The 17940-nt window shown below is 36.2% G+C and overlaps 3 protein-coding genes and 1 non-coding gene across 5 annotated transcripts; 2 read left to right on the top strand and 2 right to left on the bottom strand.

Annotated features, from left to right (window-relative positions):
- On the top strand, window positions 1657-8139 carry LOC18595891 (MAR-binding filament-like protein 1-1). 2 transcript variants are annotated; one of them, XM_007024030.2, is made up of 5 exons: window positions 1657-2067; window positions 4644-4721; window positions 5357-5460; window positions 5577-5714; window positions 6141-8139. In XM_007024030.2, exons 1-5 carry the CDS (start codon window positions 1797-1799, stop codon window positions 7848-7850), a joined length of 2301 nt encoding a protein of 766 aa, XP_007024092.2. In that variant the 5' UTR covers window positions 1657-1796; the 3' UTR covers window positions 7851-8139. The 2 variants fall into 2 exon arrangements, with proteins under 2 accessions (XP_007024092.2, XP_007024094.2); XM_007024032.2 differs by lacking the exon at window positions 4644-4721 and having other exon boundaries at window positions 1675-2067.
- Window positions 8354-8427, bottom strand: TRNAR-UCG. Its single transcript has one exon. It is a non-coding gene; the product is annotated as a tRNA-Arg (tRNA).
- LOC18595890 (protein SYS1 homolog) lies at window positions 8543-11799 on the top strand. Its single transcript, XM_007024029.2, has 4 exons — window positions 8543-8709; window positions 8863-9478; window positions 10270-10496; window positions 11344-11799. Exons 2-4 carry the CDS (start codon window positions 9255-9257, stop codon window positions 11349-11351), a joined length of 459 nt encoding a protein of 152 aa, XP_007024091.2. The 5' UTR covers window positions 8543-8709; window positions 8863-9254; the 3' UTR covers window positions 11352-11799.
- LOC18595889 (probable sulfate transporter 3.4) lies at window positions 12949-17650 on the bottom strand. The gene is made up of 13 exons (XM_007024028.2): window positions 17238-17650; window positions 16648-16696; window positions 16334-16541; window positions 15824-15995; window positions 15303-15368; window positions 15098-15211; window positions 14885-15001; window positions 14544-14670; window positions 14176-14462; window positions 13845-14035; window positions 13664-13749; window positions 13431-13507; window positions 12949-13350 (listed from the first exon to the last, which is right to left on the bottom strand). The coding sequence occupies exons 1-13, from the start codon at window positions 17595-17597 to the stop codon at window positions 13207-13209; spliced, it is 1998 nt and encodes a 665-aa protein (XP_007024090.2). The 5' UTR covers window positions 17598-17650; the 3' UTR covers window positions 12949-13206.

Genomic DNA, 17940 nt, shown 5'->3' with positions numbered 1-17940 from the left:
ATTGTCATTAGGGTTAATCTGTTTGTGATTTAGTGATGTCAGTTTCTTGCAAATTTGGATTTATATGGTTGACTGGTAATGCTAAAGAGTATTGTCAGACGGATTGCGCCCCCCTTCCAGCAACCATAATTTGTGTATCAATGCTTGGGCCCAGCTATGCTTTTGGTCCGTTCTTCTGTGTGGAAGATACACTGACATCTTCCATTAATCTTGCTTGAAGTTTTTGTTGATATATCTGCATAGAAGTTTGAATTTTTCCTGGTGGCTTCTTAGAGAAGCCCATTGGTTGTGTCAGAAATTTGCTCCAAGGTCTTCTTTTCATCCAAGTTCTTCTGGAGAGTTAATTTTCCTGACTTTCTGGTAGCTGCCTTTGGTTCTGTACAGAGTACATGTTGCATAGAGGATTAGAGGTGCATGAGAGGTCAAATGCTGGTTGACTGGTTTCTATGGTCTAGGTTGTCAAGTTAGCCGCTTCTGTCCAGCCAGAAAAGGGATAGTGATATGCTATCACCGCCAAATGGTATCCTAATATTCAGGTACAATCTGGCAAAAGCCTAGGCTAAGCAGATCCGAAGGACTTTGGTATTAACAGAAGGCAAGTATTTTTTAACGAAATGAGCTCTCATGTATGATGATTTTTCAATTGAGTATAATGGAAGCATTGTCAAAGGCACTCACTCAAATGTATACGGGCTGAAAATCATTGCAGCTTTACGTCTATAATTGTTCTAATAGTAAAACTGCTTTGCAAAGTCAAGAATTAGGACCATGAAATGTGGTCGTGAGGCAAATAAATATAATTCGTTAATCATTGATTAGGAAGCACCCACTTGACAATCAACCATCCTTTTCAAAAGACCAAAAGCAGTGGTCCAACAGAGTCATCTTTGTGATAAGAAGCTGTGCAGTTTGCACCCCACTCAGTGGCTTGATTGGCAGACCAACAATTAAATGTGGGTTCATTTCAATCCATTCATAAATGATGAAAAAATAGAGTGTGGTTAGATAAATGGGGAATGAAAATGATACCATCTGTGTACACCTGGATTAATATCTTCAAATATTTAACAAATGAGATTAGACAGTTTCCTGAGTCTACACGTTCCTCTCTTTTCCTCTGTAAAATCTTCTCAGTTTTCAGTGCTTTGCGAAGCTGACCGCTGATTTTGGTGAAATTGGTACTACCGCATTCGCTTGTGCATTTTTACAGAAAAAAGTTCCCTGTGACGTGGCAAACTAGCCTACGCAGCTTGAGGATAAAAGTTGCGCTTTTTCTTACGTGGCAATTTTGCATTGGTTTAAAGCTCTTTGGATCTTGATCCACCTTACCTTTTATGGACCTGTTTGTTTCTTCATGCCTCAGATAAGTAATAAACCAAAGCAGGGTTCTGTCAACCCAAAGAGTAGCAGTATTACTATATCTTTAATTTGTTTCTTAAACCCTACACCCATCAAAAATAGGCAGGCAAAGCACTTCGGCATTTGATTTATTGGATCTTCCTCTTAAAAAATAGGGTTCCAACTCTCTTTTTCAAATATAAAAAAAATGCATAAACAAAATTTTCATTTAAAAATTTAAAATATTTATAGTCGAATGGGAGTCTTTTCCGTAATTTCACCAACTAAAAGGGGCATTCCTGTCTTTTAAAAGTTTCCACTGACAAAACCCGAACCATAGGAAGATAGAGCAAAGCAAGAGCAAGCTTCTTTTCTTTCTCAGTGTGCTTAGTCTCTCTCGGGATCAAGAAAATCAATTGAAAAGTAGAAGAAAAAAAAAAAAAAGGGAAAAAGTCGAAATGGTTTTTGTCATTGGGAGCTCTTGCTATTTGCAAACTCTCATTTCCAACCCTCAAATGCTGTTTTCTTCTTCTCAATCCGTTTTCTTTAACGTCAGAAATGCGGAAACCAAGAGAAGAAGGAGAAGCATCAGGTCTCCAATGGCTTGTCTAGCCCATGAAGACCCAAACGACGACGTTTCCAGCAAAAGGAGGGCGGTTCTTCTTGTGGGTATGTCAATTCTTCCTTTCTTGCAACTCAGAGCCCAAGCTCTTGAAGGCTCCACCTTAAGTAAGTCCCATTTTTTAAATGTTCTTTTTTCTTTCAATATTTAATCTTTTTAATCAAATTGTCGGATTTCTTTTTTGAATTGGGTTATCGCTAAATTTGTCTTGGAATTTTCAAGTCAATGATATCTTGAAGTTGTATATATAAGCAATGTTTTAGTTGGTGAAATCTTCTTTTGAATTTTTATCATTTGGTTGTTCTCATAGCTTGTAAATTGGTTACATGTATAAATTTTCCTTTTTTTTCTTTCTCGACTATACTTGGTTTTCGTTTCCTGATTTGTTCTTTTATTAAGGTTAGCTAGAATGGAATTAACCATTTTATTTAATCAAATTATTGCATATGGTTGAATGGGTTTTCTTTATTTCTTTATTTCTTTTTTAGTCTTAGAAGTTTGAATCTTTAATAGCAAGTTTTGGAGTCTGCACTTAGTTTTTAAAGAATTACTTGTTACTGCTTTTTTTTTACTTTTGTTTAGAGGGTGCTTTTGCTTTTCAAGAACCATTTCTTGATTCTTAGTTTGCTAGGCATTGTTTATTTAGATAAACATTTTTCTCTTTAAATTTTATCAAATAGTTGAGTCTGCTGAAATTTTGTTTTGAAATATATCTACTTTATAATTTTTTTAAGTTTTCTATTTTTGGAGTGAACTTAATTCATATCGCAGTACATTGTTAAATGCTTTTGTAGGTTTTTTTCCTGACTTGATTTTAGAGTTGATGTTAGTTCAGTGATTGCCAACCCTTTATCTATTTAGGGCTGGCTTGGTGCATAGATTGGAATTTTTTTTTTTTATTAAGGTGCATAGATTGGATTGAATAGGATAAACTTCATATTTCATGCTGTATTTTTCATTCTTTTTTAGTCTTTTTAACAGAAGGATGGAAAATTAGTTGGATTAGTTATCCTATATGGATAGCATTAGATAAATTTATGTGGGATAATCTTAATAATCAATTTTCTAAAATAAGATGAGATCGTTTTGTTATGCATGCACTAAACTTAGTTAAAATATAGAAAATTTTCTAATCAATTTGTCTTGTCCTATCCTATCCATAAGCTTTTACACCAAGAGGAACGTTTATTAATTATGGTTTTTCAGTTGATATAGATGTTAGATTATCAATATTAGTTACATAATTATCAACCTTAAGTAATTTTTTTCCTACTTGCATTTAATTAACAGCTATTGGATGCATTGAGAGTAGAGGTGGCAAAGCATGCGGTTGGGCCAGCCTGGCATGCTATATTGTCAGCCTTGGCAGTTGACACTATAGCGGGCCTAGCTGCCCTAATACGGTTGAAATATAGGCCATGCCAGCATGACCCAGATTTTCTGGGTGAATGGCCCTGCACGGCTTGTGACCCACTGGCGGGGCGTGTTTTAGTGGGCCAGGCTGGGCCAAGGACGACCCAACATAATTTTTTTGGCTTTAATTGCTTTTTATAGTTTTTCTTATGTTTTTTAGTGTCACAATTACGAGAGAGAGTAAAGAGGAAGAAAATAAACAGACACATGGTTTTCATAAGTTGGCTTAAAATGTGTATTTCGATGGGAAAGGGGAAAAAATTTTCACTATGAATAAATAAATTTTGCAAACAATAATTAAGTCAAAATGCAATAAATAACAAATAAGAATTAACATATTGATACGATCATGTTGCGTTGTCATTTTCTGTCAACGACTTATCTTGTCCTCTTACATCTTGTAAGCGATCTTTGACTTCCAGTCAATCTTTGAAGAAAATACACATTCAACTGTTTTTGGTGCCATTTTACTTCATTTCTTGTTGAGACTCTTCCACCTGCACTAAAACAAGTTTTTAATAGAATGTGGACACCGAATGCATTTGTAGATCACGAGCCATGATGGGAAGCATGGGTCTATATTTTTCATTATTTCTTCACCATGCCAAAACATCAAAATTTTTTACTTCTGCTCCTGAAAAATTTAAGAAGTTGGTTTAAAATACAATTGAAGTTTAGTAAAAGAAGCAACATTTAAATAGGGACCATATGTTTTTTAAGTTTAGGAATTCTACTTGAGCAAGGATTAGCTTTGGAGGATATATGCATCATTGAATGGAATTTTTTTCAGACCTTGATCTTTTAGGAGAAAATTAGTATTTTCATGTTGAGATTCGGGGGTGTCATCAATAGTAAAATTAACGAAAGTATAACCATGAGATGATCCAATCATTATGCTTTGATTAATAAACCAAACAATGCAATAAAAACAGCATAAATGTAAAAAAAAAAAAAGTTGTCAAAAAAAATACTTTGGAGAGAGTTTTGCAGAATTTTAGACTTCTAGCTTAGAACCTTGACAAGTTTGGGACAAAAAGGGGTTTCAAATTATTTAAGGGTGTGGCCATGGGGGACATGCTGAGAGATTTCTCTATGTTTATTTTGGTTTCTGTAATCTAACTTTGGTAAGCCTCCTTAAGGATCCAAGTATAAAAGTGATGCGTGTGCTAGATAACTTACCACATTTATTGTTGTCTTGGAAGAGATGGTTAGTTAGATCAATTTTCCATGATAAGAGAGAGAGAGATTGCTAAGACTTGTGAAATTGCAGGTAGAGAGAGGCAGAGAAAGAGAAAAAAGGATGGAGAAGTAGAAGAAACAATGGAGCTACCAATGGCAGTTGCTAGTGGTAAAGCACTGGCACTGATTGCCTTTATCTTGATTTCTTTTATTGTTCCCCTTATTATGGTTAAGAATTTTGTTTTAACTTTTATTACTATGATACAATTGAGAGTTAATTATTTATTTAGTCCAACCCTGTTCCGAGAAAAAAAGGAGAAACTCTACCTGCTACTGGTAATAGAACAACCTTGTTAGGAATGTTTGGTCAGTAAAAATCCAACAGTGCATTGAAACGAATTAGTAAGAGATGGCCTGATTGAGAATTTAGTAAAATGCTGAGTGACTTGTTTTGATATCACAAAAAATTACCTTGCCTGAAGAACAAATTAGGTATGATGTCACAGCTACTGGACTAGTTGTCTTGAGGTATTATTTCAAGTGAGGCTCGTATAACTATTGAAGTAAATGGCTAGCATTGTAGCTCTTCCCTTTGATATTCAAAACAAATTCTTATGTCCATGCTTCTTTTAAAGTTAATCTACTTACTATTTTCTTTAAGTTTTTTTGGCATATTATTGGGTCTCTAATCAATGTCCTGTCTGCATTCTTCTTCTTTAAGTCCTTTTACTAGGGCTGGCCTAATGATTTTTTTATCCTTATTCATTTTCTGTTTGCTTATGATGTGTATTCATCTTATTTCAGAAGGAAGTGAGGTAAAGAAACCAGAGAGAAACCAAATAGCAGAAAGTGAGCTAAACAAACCAGAGGCAAACCAAATATCAGAAAGTCAGCTAAACAAACCAGAGGTCTGAATCACTCTTACTTTATGATCCCATCCAGTCTATTTGCTTTCATTATGTTTGCTTCTTGATTTTGTGACTTTAAGTTTCAAAATATCTCAATTGGTAGCTTGCATGGACAGGAAGCACGGGAAGATATACCATCCAATCCCTTTCTATCTCTCCTTAACGGTCTTGGAATTTTTGGTGCTGGTGTGCTTGGTGCACTCTATGCTCTGGTTCAGAAGGAGAAAAAGGCAACTAATGAAACCATAGAATCGGTAAGTCATCACTTACCTTCGAAGTCAAATTTTGTTACAGACTCATTGTTTCATGGATGACTTTGAGCATTCAAGAAGAATTCTATGGATATTTTTTCATGGAAACAAATTATGAAAGAATATAAATAAGGAAATCTCTGTTCCCTCCATTTCAAGACTCAGATGCGTTTCAACAATATTATTGTCTCTCCCACCCACTCCCCAAAACCCCTTGTCCCCTCCCTACTCCCCTACCTCCTACCAAGAAATCTTTCTTTCCAAAATAAAAAGGGAAAAAGAAATAGAAGAAACGTGATCAAAGAATATTTTTGATATTTCCCCTTAATTTAATGCTTGCAGTTCTAAATTATTTTATTCAACTTCCATTACTGAATACCCGTTTTTAGGATTAGTATACAATTAATCTTGTTCTGGTTGGACATACAGATGAAGATCAAATTGCAAGAAAAGGAAGCTGCAATATTTTCAACGGAGAAAGACTTTGAATCACAGCTGCTAAATGAACAGGAGAAACAAACCAAGCAACTCAAAGAGGCAAAGGAAGAACAGCTGTCTTTAATGGATCGACTAGATGCAGCTAACAATACAATTACAGGCTTAGGGCAGGAACTGAAAAATGAGAAGAGGTTAATTGAGAAGCTTAAAGCGCAAATTGACAGTCTTCAAAGCAACCTCACAAAGGCTGGGGAAGAGAAACGATCTCTTGAAGAAGAACTGAAGAAAAAGCTTGATTCAATTGAAGTCCTACAACAAAAAGTTAACTTGCTCAGTTCAGAACTTAACGATAAGGAAGGTAAAATTCAAAAGCTCAACTCTTCCCTTGTTGAAAAAGAATCAGAGTTGAAGAACTTGAACAGTACCTTCAAGCAAACAAAGGAAGAACTTGGGAAAGCACATACAGAGATTGAAGGCTTGAAGGAAGAATTACTGAGAAATCAAAGTGAACTTGAATCCAAAAGTTCTGTGGTGGATGAATTAAATGCAAGGATAAGTTATTTAATGGTTGAAAGAGATAATTCTAAGCAGGAATTTGGTGCTCTTCAGGATGATTACAATGATCTGAAATTGTCTTCTGAAAAGAAGGCAGCAGAAGGGTCTAAGCTTTTGGGTGAAAGAGAAAAAGAAATTCACCAGCTAAAGGATAAACTCGAGCTTGCTCTAAATGATGTAAGTGAAAATAAAGCAATTTTTGCTGATTTGAACAAGGAAAAGGAACACCTAAAGGGAGCACTGGAGGTGGAATTGCACAATGTAAAGAACCTGAAAGACGAACTCCAACTTGCTGAGGAAACCATTGCAAAGACCAGAAGTGAGGCTTCTGATGTGTGCAAGCAACTAAACAAATCAATAAATCATTGTAAAGAGCTTGAGTCTGAGGTTTCTAGGGTTAGGGCTGAGTTTGATGAAGCTAAACTGAGACTGCAGGGTAGCCTTGATGAGTCAGAACAAAGTGGCAAAGTGCTAGCTAGTGAGCTCACAACTGCAAAAGAGCTTCTGAAGAAAACTAGGGAGGAGCTGCAGATTTTTTCTCATGAGCTGACTGCTGTGACAGAAAATCGGGATAGCCTTCAGAAGGAATTAGTTGATGTTTACAAAAAGGCAGAAACCACAGCCAATGATTTGAAAGAAGAGAAAAAGATTGTTTCTTCTTTAAACAAAGAAGTACAGGCTTTGGAGAAGCAGATTGTGAAGGACAAAGAAGCAAGAAAGTCACTCGAAACAGACCTGGAAGAGGCTACCAAGTCACTTGATGAGATGAACCGAAATATATTAAAATTTTCTGTAGATCTTGAAAGGGCCAACGCTAAAATATCCAGTCTTGAGGATGAGAAAATGGTGCTTTATAAAACACTAACAGAGCAGAAGAATGCATCAAAAGAAGCCCGAGAAAACATGGAAGATGCTCATAACCTTGTCATGACACTTGGCAAGGAAAGGGAGAGTTTGGAAAAGCGAGCCAAGAAACTTGAGGAAGAACTAGCATCTGCTAAGGGTGAAATATTACGGTTGAGGAGTCAAATAAATTCATCTAAAGTTGGTGCAAATGATCAGCCTCAACAGAAGGGTGAAACTGAAGCAAAAGTCACCGTCAGTGCAAGGAAAAGTACCAGGAGGAGAAAAAGTAGCTCACAATGAGGCTGTGAACTATCCTGAGTTCCAATATTCTTCTCCTGGATTATGATTGTTGTTATGGTATCCTTCAAAGCAGCTTTCTCTAGCCTCCTTCCCTAACAAAATTTTTCACATACCATTCCCTTGTTACTGTATAAATCTGACACCGAGGTATGGCAATTAAGGAATTTACTCTTGCATGTAATGATCATTGGTTCACTTTTGTACTGATAAAATACTAACACAGGTTCTCAAGAATATTTTTCTCCCGACAATGAAAACATCAACCTTGTGCATGTTCATTGGGAATTAAGGTGCAGTCTGTTGTACATTTCATTGCTTGGATGTCAGATACTGTTTCCTGCTTAAGAATGCGTCTCTTGGGGTAATTAAGAGAACAATTTACAAGTAAAAATGAAAAACACATAGTTATCTTAGATCCTGAATCAATCTAATCAGTGTTGGAGAAAAAAGATTTGATAAATTGTTGAACAAAACGGAAGTAAAGCAATGAATGAATTTGCCATCGACCACAGTGGGAGTCGAACCCACGACCTTTTGATCCGAAGTCAAACGCGCTAATCCACTGCGCTATGCGGTCAGATGAGATGTTTGGCACTAATTATAAACATGACAATGACTGAAACATAGATGAAAATAAAACTAACGACCTCCGTGTATATTTTCATTTATTTATTTATTTATTCTTTTAAAAATCTTCAATCCCTCGCCAAAGTTGCAGCGCAGTGGAGGCTGGAGCCGAGCAAAGCAAAAGAAGAAAAAAACCTTTATACTAATATGAAAAGAAGTTTTATGAAATAAAAATTGCAGAATTGTTTCAGGTTTGCGGCTCCCTAACCTCTCCCGTGTATCGATCTCGGCGGTTAGTTTCAATCTTCCTTTTGGCTTCTCTTTTGTTTGTTAAATCAAAATCTGAATTTCATTTAAGTTAGCTGGACAGAGGAAATCTTCTGTTGTTTATTTGCTTGTTTCTGTTTTTAATTTACCTCAAGTAACAGATGGTTTTTATTCTCAGATTCCCTCCTTGAAAGGGCCTTTCAGATTCGGGTTTGTTTATCTCGGGACTCACTGATTCACCAGATCCGAGCCCGCCAAGTCTCATTTCTGGGTACACTGAAAATGAAACCTCAAAGTCAATTTTAGCATTGAAATTTTCTTTTTCAAAAACTGGGTTTTCCTTTAACTTCGTAAAGCTCCACCCTGGCAACCAACGTTTTGGCTTTGATCCTTTTAATTTCCTGAGAATTGGGTGTCGAAGAGAATATTTCAAAGCAATTAGTTTTTTAGGATCTGATGCTTGGGTAGAAGGAAAATTTAGTATCCTTTTGAAGAATTGGTTTGGAAATTCTTTGGATTTTTGTTGATCTGGGGGTCTTCGGAATTTGAAGAGGTATTTTAATTGTAGTCATGTTCTATGGTGCGGTGGTATGGGACCCTTGGCTTATTGTAGCCCAAATTGTTTGCCTTCAATGTTTATACTACCTCAGTCTTGGAGTCTTCTTGTCCTTTCTTGTGGGCACTCGTGTTTCTCGAATGAGTTTGGTCTATTTCTTTGACTTTGCTACTGTTACTACCTCTACTGTTACTGGCTGGTGTGTTATTGCTTCATTCCTGCTCAGCTCTATAGCAGGGTGAGATATGTAATTCCATCTTTATTTTTTTTAATTATGTTTCATTCTGATGCTTGACTGCGTCTGCTAGCATGAACTTTTGAATGCATTTGTGAAGAAATGGTTGGTTCCTATCTGCTGCTCTTTAGATGTACTAATTGTTAGTTTTGCTTGAATACGAATAATTGTTTTCATAAAAGAATGATAGTGTTAAAACTTCCTCAAATAGGGCCTAATTTATTCATTCTAAGGGCACTATGTTTCCTACTGTTACCTCACCAATGTTCCCCTGTCCGTTATACTCATCCTTGTAGCACCTTTAAGTTGGTTGTGAGTAAACTACGAAATTTCCATTTCTCTTGTTTCATCCTTGATTATAGGTTGTAAGACTGGCTTTGATCAATTTAGAGATTGCATGCTACCCTTCTGATGTTTGGTGTGAGTAACTTGTTTTATAAAATGTATCTGGTACTAAAAACTAAGATTTAGAAAGCTTTGCAAATGAATTTTGAAATCGAAACATAAGAAGATTGAATCTTGTACTTCTTTTCGCATGTTAGAGCTAAGCTTAAAAGCTATTTACCTCCCTGTCCATGTCATACATCTGTTATTGTGCTGATTCAGTTGGTCCTCTGTATGAGGGAGAGTTTATTTAGTTGTGAATTAATGGTGAGAACTAGATATTGCTTCTGTGAAAATATTGTGTAGTTTTAAAATAAGTGCTATTAAGAATTTCAGAGATATTAATACTAGATGTTTTTGAAACTTAGCTCATTTTAACTTGCAATTTTGTTTTATTTGGATTTATGCAGAGCTGGGTACATGCTTTATCTGATTGAAAGGGCAAAAAAGTGCTTAGATTTTTCAGCCACACTCTATATTATTCATCTTTTTATATGCATCGTATATGGAGGTTGGCCTTCCTCAGTAACATGGTGGGTTGTGAATGGTATTGGAGTTGCAGTGATGGCTTTGCTAGGTGAATATCTATGTATTAGACGGGAACTGAGAGAGATTCCCATAACGCGATACCGATCAAGTAAGAAATAATCTTATATTTGTTAGTGTGACTTCTTAAGATAATTGTAATGTGAAATTGTCTGTCCTTTTCTTTTGGGATGCTGGTGGGGTGAAATTATCAATGCTGGCTCTCCAACTTATTCTTCCTTGAATTTGTGGAATTACGATTTATTGTCCCAGCCCTTCTTAATATTTCTGTTTGGTGGTTGGTCTGCACAATAAATTGTGCATTGTACTTGTTGGTATTATGCTCAACTGGTGTATGAGGATTTCCCACATCAACTTCATCAATGGTTGGGGCTAATTCATGTCACTTGTCTTCTTGGATGTTGTTGGCTGTTGTCTCTTGTTCTTCTTTTCTTTTGTTTCTTTAGTGGGCTGTTGCAGTGTTAGTCTCTTGCTTGCACATCCTTTTCCTTCTATCTATACAATGTTGTTTTAGTGCAAGGATTTAGAATATTTTATGATTTTTTAAAAAAATGTCCGAAACATTATCCTTGAATTTCAGTTATGATTTAATAGCAGTTGCGAAATTTTTTTGGTTGGATTGTATCGGTGAAACTAATGGAGGCATTTCCAGAAAGTGTTTGCCTTTTTAATGCTTAAACCCCCAATCATTAAATGAAGATCCAGTTTTCATGTTAGTTAAATAAGAAAATATGAAGGTTACTGAATTATGTAAAGTTAAAATGATAATAGTTCAAATACCTGACCCTGTTTACTTGTTGAACCAAGACCTCCCTAGTTTTCGGATTGAACTTTAATTAGCCATAGTATTTACATTTTTTTCCTTTTCAGTGTTCTTTATTATTCTTATATTTCAATTGTCATAATATTGGCTAAATTTTTGGAACTATTTCATGCAGATGTTTGACTGACGAAGAATCAGGTTGGAAGAAATTTCTTGTGGGATTAAAATTCTTTGTTTTCCACTGCTTTGGAGGAGCTGAAAGGCTTAAATTTTTAGATGCCAAACCTAATTTTCAATGAGAAAGAACTAGCTTAAGTTATGGAATATATTTCAGTGCTTCTGGAGATTGTAGTGAAGTGCTTCTGAGATTGATACGGAGCAACCATAAAAGTTTGGGATAGTGGTGCCTAAGTGATATGAAGCTGGAGCACATAAGGCTAGGTATGCATTTGTACGAGGGAAATACAAATGTACAACTATAGGTGACTTTGAGAAAGATTATACATTGCATCTGATACTGCTTTCTGATTTTATCTGCATAGTTAATTAGTTTTTCATTCTTTAATACAATTGTTTGGTTGTGTTTGTTTAGGTCTGCATATGATTTGAGAAATTTGGGGTTAATCTAAAATTTGGGTGTATACTACTATTGACTACTGAGTTATCTGACCTAGTGTTCACCAGGTCAATAATGCAAGCTTGAGTTGTAGTCTCAGGTTGTGTATTACTGAATTGTTTGGTTGTGTATGCTTAATTATTGAACATTAGCGTAATACGTTTGAGCATCGAGCCAACTTCAAACTAGCCATCTCAACCTCTCATCTCCCACGTTTCTTACATGCACATCCCAGAATTAACATAACAAATCTCATTGAATTAACCTCTAATACGAGAAACAAAGCATAGGATACCAACTTAAAGATCTCGGAGCTTTGGATTTGAACTACCAATTGTTAATTCATTTGGGACCAGAAGACGGCAGTGCCCTCATGAGACCTCACCCAACCTTAAATTAGCAGCTGCTACAGATAATTGTATTCTTTCAAAAAGCATCCATTTATATTTTGTTCGACAGGCATGACACATGTATATCATAGATTCTCCATCCTACATCCCTAAAATCAGATTACCCATGACACATATATATTATATATTTTTCATCTCACTTTACCTCTAGCAACATACACTACCCATGATTACCACAAAGTTTAAATTTGTACCATCACAAACAATGCACATGCTAGCAGAACACATATGGCAGCAGGCAAAATAATTCTTAAGAGTAGAAGATAATTCTTATGAAAGGGTGCAAGAGGAGTAAGGGCAACCTTTCTCTCTACCCATTCTCCCCAGCATATTGGCATGATGAGGTGAATTAAAAGAATTAAAGTGGTAGATGATTGGCCTTTTAAGCTTTGGATAAAGTTTTCTTATTGCACACTCATGTGGCCTAATGCTTTAATGAACTGTGGCGGGGAAACTTTTGTTTACAGTTGGTAGTTGTCAATGGCTTTAGGAAAAACTAGAACAGCGATTTCATTCGCAAGATGCACAAAGCAAATTGTTTCTTCAGCTTGAGTTGTTTTAGGGGCGTGGCTGTCATGGTGAATATCATAAAATGTTGCCCTTAGCTGCGACATGAAGGATTAAGAAACTTGTGAGATTAACATCCATATGATTTTCTTTGAAGCTCTTGGATTCTTAACTGTGTCAAATCGTAAGTTTCCAGAACTCAAACTTGAGATCCATGTCAATTCTCTCATGTCTAGCCAGTCGAAGATGATGACAACTTTGTGACTTGGGCTGGTTAAAACCCAAAATAAGTTGATTTATTAACATCAAAATTGATTTAATTTCTTACATCCATATGCAATGAGCAGATAAATTTGGAACAACAGGGGAGGGGGCTTCAACTTGGTTTGGTCGACTGCATAAGTAGAAGAAGTTCAACCTTCATTTCTTCACCAAACCAAAGCATAATGATCAACTAATTTGGGTTTCTCGCAAAATGAAAAGTAAAAACTACAAATCTACAAAGTCATGGCTGAGGCTTCCATGAAGCTGAGACATCTGCCACGGCTTTCCCGACTGTGAGATAGAAGGCATTCATTCCAAACGACTCCAAGATTTTGGAGTGATGCAACTTTTCCGTCACACTTCCCACAGGATTTACCAACACAAGCTACAATGGAAACATCACCATATAAGCAAACAGTTAACCTTTAAGCTTAGAAAGAAAAATGCATTGGCGACTATCATTACCTGAAGTGATCTTTTCTCCAGCATCTTTCTTAGTTCACATACCATGTCGATGCCGCTTGTATCTATGGCTGTGACAGCTGACGAAATTGCAAGACCGTTCTGTTAGCGAAACACACTTGGAAATTCTTGGTAATCATATTTCACAACCTAGAGTCGTTTTTTTCTTCTAAATGAAAGGATTAATCATGACAGTGTTTTACAAGAATGAGCAAAGAGTTTCTGGACAAACTCACCAGTCATGTCAATGATTATACATTTCAAAGTGCTTTCACGGTTTGCCTTAATCCATTCTTCCTCCTCTCGAACCCATCTTAATATCCTATAGCAAAGAAATTCCTTCAGTCCACAGGATGCTCTGTTTTAAATCTGCTACACTAATTAAACATTCAGCCTACCTCACACTCGTATACATACCTCTCCTGTAGATAAGTCGAATTTGCAAAGTAGATCGGAGATTCAATGGCCAGTATGAGAAACGAAGGGACCCTTGAAGCTTCTCTGTATCGGTTGAGGCTTTGGTATATCTCTGTTCTTGGAATATTCCCCAAGACCACAGTGTTTGGCCTGGTGACATGCAAGAGAATCTTGAATACAGAAACTCCAACCTGCATTTTCAGGCCGAGGCATTCGATACCAACCAAAAAAACTGTCAAATTTCATTGCTTCTATTCCATTTTGATGCTTAATAAAAATAATGCTCAAGAGAAGAGAGATGAAGGCAATCACTACAAAGTTAAATGCTTACAGCAATGGCAAGTCCCAAAGGAACAGATATGAAAAGAACCCCAAAGAAGGAGCAAACACAAGCCAGGAAATCGAGTTTGTCAACTTTCCACAATTTGTATGCGGCTTGATAATCAATAAGCCCAATCACTGCTGTTATGATGATGGCTCCTAAGATGACATTAGGGGTGTAGTAAAACAGTGGCATGAGAAACAGCAGAGTCACAAGCACTGCTGTAGCTAATACTATGTTAGAGACTGCTGTTTGTGCTCCAGCATTATAATTTACTGCAGATCGAGAAAATGATCCTGAAAGACACGTTGAAGAGAATAGTTTTAGATGCTCAGCACCACTTTTGTTTATTAAGACAAATATAAAAGAGTAACAACCTGTTGTAACATAACATGAAGTGCAAGAACCAGCAATGTTCATGAGGCCAATAGCCATCATTTCTTTGTTTCCATCAACTTGGTAGTTCCTTAGAGAAGCAAATGTCCTTCCCACTGCAATTCCTTCCTACAAAACATAAAAACCATTTGGATATTAGAAAGACTAAACAGAAATTAGATTTCAAGAACAAGGATGCATAGTCATTCAAATCCACACACAATTGTAAGGAAGGGTAGGGCCATCCATAAAAAGTTATGTCTATGTTGTCCAATAATGTTTGGTAAGGATTTAAGATATCAAAGAAGACATCAATGACAATGCTGATTAAAGAAAAGCTTACAGTGAGCGACAAGATCCCAGTGATAATGCCAGTCTTGATAGCTAATGCAAGATATTGGCCATTAAAGTATAGCATGTTCAATGAAGGTGGATTCAAACCCTTTTGCAATTGGCCAATCTGTGGAAGAGAATAGGAAAGACACAGCTTAGATTCGAGAGAATTTTTCAAAAGATTTTCTTTTACATAAAAGTAGAACGTAGCATCACTTCTTACAATTGAGATTCCATGAGCTTTTGATTTAACGCAGAAGACAAAAAGAGTTGAGAGAATCACTGATGTTAACGGGGCGGCTGCTGATACCCAGAAAAGCTTTGGTTTCCTCATGCTCTGCATCAATATTTTCAAACATCAAAACTCAAAGAACTAAGCTACAATCAGCACAAATCATCTTGTTGGTAACTAAAATAGAGATGCTTACGATATGCCTTGTTGTCAACAGAAACAACAGGAAGATGGATCCCAATCCAACAGTTTGCCAGGACCACTGCAGATGAATTTAACCAATAATACCATTAGAAAGTTTTTATTGAAAAGCATTTTATGAAAGAGAATATGTCTCTTTCTACCTGAAGCAATTATAAGCATTTAAATTAAACTAAATAAAAATGAACAGAAGATATACAGAATCTATTAAAGGGCACTTGCCTTCTAGTAATTAATTCAGTGGTTGAGTTTATTGGATTTAAACAAAGCGGTAGATTGTCATTTGTAAAACTTATCCTACGCAATGATTATAGAAGCATTTGTCAAGTGCCCCCTTCGGACAATAATCACCCGCTACACTTTCTTTGGCCAAAAAGCGAGAAGAGCACTTTCAAGATGCTTCTAAATACTAGCTTAGTTGACATTCTTCACCCCTATTGCTGACACCTAATTATTTAAAAAAGAAGGAAACAAAAAAGAAAGTGTACATTGCTCTGCCTTGATGAAGGCACTTACCTCTTTTCTACGGTCAAATACAGAGGTCATAACAGGAATGAGTTGCATCTTGCCAGTAAAATGAACAATTCCAAGCAACCCTTTCAGCTGCTGTAAGGACACAATGACTGCTGCTCCAGCCATGAATCCAATAAGAGTTGCCTTGGACAGAAAATCAATCACGAAGCCTAACCTGTAAATTATGAACCAGAATCAATTAGATACTAATAGATAATGAAGTGGCTTTTGTCTATAGTCCAATATGTCTAGGAATTCTTCTGATAATCCGAATATGGTGAATAAAAGTTAGGAACGCCTATGTTTTAAAAGGTATTAAGACAGAAAGAAAAGGCATATCAGACTCTTTTCCACTGTGAAGGGAATTGCATTGTGGCAACAGTTGTTTCCAGTAATCTTAAGGATGTCACCATCAACTGATCCTCAAGAAAAATGAGCAAAAATAAATTTACTCTTCCACTTAACTATCAAACTTGTATATTTCCACTTAGGACATGAAAAAAGAAAGGATACCTTAACAGACCCAAAGATGCCTGAAATAAACCAGCAAAGAAGGTTGCAGTGAAGGCCAATTTTAGGTAGAGAATTGGCTCTTCAACAGGAGAAACACTTTCACTTAACATTGTGCCCATGACTAAGGATGCGATGGACACTGGACCAACAGCAAGATGTCTAGAACTTCCAAGGACAGAATAAATCAATGGGGGAATAAAGCTTGAATCTGCATGAATTAATGGAAAACTCATATTAATAAAACTTAATTTTATTTCATTTATCCGTTACCGAATTCAATTAGGAGATAAAGTAGTTCTGGTTATGATACTAACATAGTCCAATAATAGGTGGCAAATTTGCAAGCTTTGCATAACTGATCCCCTGCAGTCCTCCAAAACAAAATAGATTATTGTCAAAGAGTAAGGAGTTTTTTCAATGAAGAATTTTGTGAAAAAAAAAAATAATAATTTAAATATTTATTTGATCCACAATATGATTTGTTTAATCCAATGACCCAGTAATATCATGTTTGAGATCCAAAAATCATTAGCATGTGATATCAAGCACAGCAGGACATTGAATTAAATTCACAAGAGGATTGACTATTGAGAACACAAATCATGTTTAGATAAGTTCAGACCAACATAATTCTTTTTTTATTTAGAATATGACAACAGTAAAAACAAATTTATTTTATTATTAAAAACTATATATAAAAACAAAAATCCAGTTCACATAAGCCACACTTACTTATTCACTGATAAACTTTTTTAAAACTGAGCCACTCTAATGATCCAAAAGTAATGGAATATATTCAGAAACATGTCCACTGATCCTAATTAGATGACAAAAACCCATGAACAGCCATGGGAGAGTGAGAAAGAGAGAGATGCTATTGTGCTTTTGTGTTCACGATAATTACCTGTGGGATTGCAAGGCTAGCAATGGTGAGACCAGAAATGATATCAGACCTGAACAGGCTGAGATTATACTCAGGCCCCCACTGGAATATTGGGAACAAACACTGAAGTCCCAAAACCAGTTTCTTACGCCATGTTTGCTTCTTGAATCTGTAGAGAGGATCATCAGGGAAGAATATCTCAGAAAGCCTGTGTTTTAGCTTCTGGAAAGTGGTTTTCTGTGGTGGCAGGCAAACGTTGTGTATCTCCATTGCCTCAGGTGGCGGCATTGGTATCTCTGTTGAAACCTTGAGAGTTGTTGTTGTTGCAGCACTTCCATTATGGCTAGAGAAATCTTCCACCCTGTTAGAGTTTGCACCCATTTCTTTTTTTCTTTTAGTTTTAGCAGAGTAGAAGAAAAACCAAGCTCTTATTTTTTGGTGAAGAACAAAAGTGTAGAGTGGCTTTGGATTTATAGAGGAGAGAAAAGGGCAGGGTACCTGTCAGACGGTAGTTATTGGGCAGTTGTTTGTATTTGGTTGAATGGAGTAGATTGGTCTTCATCTTTTTTGGGGTTTCACTGCCATGGGAATTAATGCCTCTAAACTGAATGTGGAGTAAGTATTTTTGATGGGCCCCAGTCAGCACTTTTCCATTTGTTTCTGTGTAATTACACTACTTTAGACTCTATTTATGACTCTCGATTCTTTTTTTCTTCTCCTTTCT

The sequence above is a fragment of the Theobroma cacao genome, chromosome 6, assembly GCF_000208745.1.
Source record: "Theobroma cacao cultivar B97-61/B2 chromosome 6, Criollo_cocoa_genome_V2, whole genome shotgun sequence".
NCBI classification, from domain to species: Eukaryota; Viridiplantae; Streptophyta; class Magnoliopsida; order Malvales; family Malvaceae; genus Theobroma; species Theobroma cacao.
Note: the sequence above shows the minus strand (reverse complement) of the source record. Positions and strands in the feature narration are given on the sequence as shown.

What these genes read in the sequence shown, in the direction of transcription:
- LOC18595891 (XM_007024030.2), top strand. Translation starts at nt 1,797, where the DNA reads ATGGTTTTTGTCATTGGGAGCTCTTGCTATTTGCAAACTCTCATTTCC. An exon ending in ACCAATGGCAGTTGCTAGTG is followed by an intron (nt 4,722 to 5,356) that starts GTAAAGCACTGG and finishes ATCTTATTTCAG; the next exon opens with AAGGAAGTGAGGTAAAGAAA. An exon ending in CTAATGAAACCATAGAATCG is followed by an intron (nt 5,715 to 6,140) that starts GTAAGTCATCAC and finishes TTGGACATACAG; the next exon opens with ATGAAGATCAAATTGCAAGA.
- LOC18595890 (XM_007024029.2), top strand. Translation starts at nt 9,255, where the DNA reads ATGTTCTATGGTGCGGTGGTATGGGACCCTTGGCTTATTGTAGCCCAA. An exon ending in CTGCTCAGCTCTATAGCAGG is followed by an intron (nt 9,479 to 10,269) that starts GTGAGATATGTA and finishes GGATTTATGCAG; the next exon opens with AGCTGGGTACATGCTTTATC.
- LOC18595889 (XM_007024028.2), bottom strand. Translation starts at nt 17,597, where the DNA reads ATGGGTGCAAACTCTAACAGGGTGGAAGATTTCTCTAGCCATAATGGA. An exon ending in TTCATGTTATGTTACAACAG is followed by an intron (nt 14,463 to 14,543) that starts GTTGTTACTCTT and finishes CGTGTCTTTCAG; the next exon opens with GATCATTTTCTCGATCTGCA. An exon ending in TCGACTTATCTACAGGAGAG is followed by an intron (nt 13,750 to 13,844) that starts GTATGTATACGA and finishes TCTTTGCTATAG; the next exon opens with GATATTAAGATGGGTTCGAG.